General features: G+C 54.3%; 1 protein-coding gene across 1 annotated transcript; it reads left to right on the top strand.

Annotated features, from left to right (window-relative positions):
* Positions 1-261: 261 nt before the first annotated feature.
* ID1 (inhibitor of DNA binding 1, HLH protein) lies at positions 262-1562 on the top strand. The gene is made up of 2 exons (XM_036750963.1): positions 262-819; positions 1065-1562. Exons 1-2 carry the CDS (start codon positions 406-408, stop codon positions 1104-1106), a joined length of 456 nt encoding a protein of 151 aa, XP_036606858.1. The 5' UTR covers positions 262-405; the 3' UTR covers positions 1107-1562.
* Positions 1563-3245: the final 1683 nt, after the last annotated feature.

Raw genomic sequence — 3245 nt, 5'->3', positions numbered from 1 at the left:
GAGGTTGTCACATTCCTGCAATCCCATCCCCCCTGCAGCCCCCACCCCAGCTTCTCTAAACCCCCAGATTCCCGTCCCGTAGGGACCTGGGCTCCTTTAACTCCCTTTACGCTACGCCGCACGTGGGGAACAGGGGGGCGGTTCCCTAACAAGGCGGCAGTCCCACCCCCGACCTATCATTGGCTGCTTTTGAACGTTCTGGCTCCGCCTCTCTCTGGCTCCAACTGGTATATAAATAAGAAATCAGGTCGCGGACTTCGCACGATTGCGTTTCTCTCTCTCTCTTAGCTGCAAATTTACCTGGTGTGTCCGCACTGCCGGCTTCCTCGCTCTTTCCCCGCCTCGCGGTCCTAGCTCTTACCCGTGTCCCGGTTCTTCCTTGGTTCCTCGTTCGACGGCTGAATCATGAAGGTTGCGAGTGGTAGCACCGCCGCCGCTGGCCCCAGTTGCGCGCTCAAGGCCGGAAAGGTGTCTGGAGGTGCCGGGGAAGTGGTGCGCTGCCTGTCGGAACAGAGCGTAGCCATCTCGCGCTGCGGCGGGGCTGGCACCCGGCTCCCTGCCTTGTTGGACGAGCAGCAGGTGAACGTGCTGCTCTACGACATGAACGGGTGCTACTCTCGCCTCAAGGAGCTGGTGCCTACGCTGCCCCAGAACCGCAAGGTCAGCAAGGTGGAGATCCTGCAGCACGTCATTGACTACATCTGGGACTTGCAGCTGGAGCTGGACTCTCAGGCCGCCGGCACCCCTGGGGGCCGGGGTCTCCCTGCCCGGGCGCCCCTCAGCACCCTCAACGGCGAGATGAGTGCCCTCGCGGCCGAGGTGAGCACGCTTTCCTAGTTTTCGGGGAGGCATCTGCTCCTGGGGTGGGTGGTGGGAAAGGCGGATTGGGAGGATCTAGGGCGGGAGGGTCCTTGTCGTACCCCACACTTCGGGCTGGATTAGAAGGGGCGGATCATGCGTACTTCGTCCCTCTTTCCAGTCTTGGGGAGCACTGAAGCTTGTCGCGGTTCTTAGGGACCTGAACAGCCAACTCACCGCCTCCCCTCTTCCTCTCTTTCTCTTAGGCTGCCTGCGTTGGTGCAGATGATCGTATACTGTGCCGCTGAGACGTCCGGCAGACGACCACAGACTCTGGAAGCTGGGGCGAGGGGAAAAAAGCGCCCGTGGGTTTCCCAGATTTCCCCGTTCCCTTCCCGACCTCGCGAGGAAAGGGGCAGTCGGGAGACACGCTGTCCTGCGTGGGAGAGTGACCTCCCACGAACTCCGTGGGATGAGCTGGCCCATCCCAGCGCCCCGTTGGGGCTAGGGGGCATGGAGTCGCTGCAGCCCCAGGGGCCAGAGACCTCCGGGCCCCAGTGAGACTCTTGACTTCTCTGTGCTCGGGGGAGACCTGTTTTATTATTTTTTTTAAAGACACTCCTTGAAAAAAATGTAATTTGATTTTTGCTTCTCAGATTTCTGAGAAAATAATTGCCTGTATTGTATATTACAATGATTATTAAGAATATTGTTTTTTACAATAGTGTGGGGGGCGTTTTGTTATTAAACAAATAATTGGTAAATTGGAGTCTTCTTGCCTGGTTTTGAGATGGAGCTCTGGTGGATAAGAATCAGCCCTTGGGCTTAGAAGGGGGGACGTTGACAGCCTGTGGTTTCTGATCTTTGACACTATCTTGAGTGGTGAACCGTTGGATAGTAACCTTTATCAGACTCAACCTTCCTGGATCTTTAAAAGTCCTCCCACCCCTTCCCCCTCAACCCCCTCCCCCAGCATAATACTTCATCTCTGCCCTTTTACCCAAGCCAACTCATGACCCAGCTGGCCTGGAACAGTAGGCATTTAGGCAGCCATTTATGTGCAGAGCTGGGGGAGGCAATACATGCCCTAGGCTGAAGAGTCAGGAGACCTGGGCTTCTTTAGCTCACCAGCTGTGTGACCTTGGGCAAGTTAACTTGGCCTCCCTGGGCTTCCCCATCTGTAAAATGAGGGGGCTGGAACTAGACAATCTGATCACTGAGTTTACAACCAACTCTGAGGATTTAGGATCTCTGCCACAAACTGGCTGAGTGGCCCTGGGCAAGTCAGTTCCTCTCTGAACCTGTTTCCCTAATTGTGAAAGGAATGGTTTGCACTAGATCTCTAAATTCCCTCACAGCTCCAGCATTCTATGATAGCTGCCTGCCACCAATCTGCTGTGTGCCAAGTCTGTTTTATCAACTGTAAACGAAGGGGCTGGACTCAGGGCTCCTCTAAAGCCCCTTTCCTCTGTGACATGAAAAGGGAACAGCAGCTGGGAACAAGAGGAGGCTGAATAAAAAAACCAAAACTTCTGATGGGGAAGGGGGTTGGAAAAGGTGGGTGGGTGTTCCCACCTGCAGCCCTGCCCTGCCCTTCCCACACACACCTGCCCAAAGCCTTGGCCTGTTGGGGAAGGGGGGGATGGTGCAGCAAACTGGAGGTGGTTTTATCTGGCCTTGGTGGCCAGGCCTGTGGGGCCATGGAGGCAGGGTGAGCCTGTTCAGAGTTGGCATGTAGCCTGGCAGCTGACTCCTTCCTGCCCCTGCCTTGCCCTGGCAGCCACCCCACTGCCCACTGGTCTCAGCTGCGCCAGCCACCACCTGCCTAGGAGTTAGGAGATGGGCCCTTTTCCTAGTCTCTAGGCCCCACCCCTGGGGCCAGTGCTCCCAGCAAGGGACATGGGAGTGGGGGCACATACTGGGTTCAGATGTGGGAGAAGGAAAAAGATTTGTCTGGGACAGCCAAGAAATAGAGAGTGGGGGCAGGAAACCAAATGCCCAAAGAGAGGTCCTAAAACCAGGGACCTGGTCTAGACCCTGGGCTGAGGAAAAATATAACATGCCTAAAAGCATATAGGAATGTGTATATCACCGTGTGCCCACTAGACATCTGTATGGTTAGATGTACATATGTACACGAGATTCTTTGATTATATTTGTATGTATTTACATGGACTCATAATGGTTCATAGGTCACATTTCTATAGCAGTCTGAAAAGTATTTTCCTCATAACATCCCTATTGGGTTAGTATGCTATTATCCCCATTTTACAGAAGGGAGACAGAGGCTTAGAGAAAGGGATTAGCTCAAAGTCACATAGCCTGGAAGTGACAAACAGAGTACTCCCCAACCCAGAACTAAACCTCAGGCCAAGGCTCTTTTCACTCCTTCAGATGCCTCTTGCCAGTATATGAAAAGCCAAAGACTGCTGCATAAAGCTAGAAGG

This window comes from Trichosurus vulpecula, chromosome 3 (genome assembly GCF_011100635.1).
Source record: "Trichosurus vulpecula isolate mTriVul1 chromosome 3, mTriVul1.pri, whole genome shotgun sequence".
Taxonomy (NCBI): domain Eukaryota; kingdom Metazoa; phylum Chordata; class Mammalia; order Diprotodontia; family Phalangeridae; genus Trichosurus; species Trichosurus vulpecula.
Note: the sequence above shows the minus strand (reverse complement) of the source record. Positions and strands in the feature narration are given on the sequence as shown.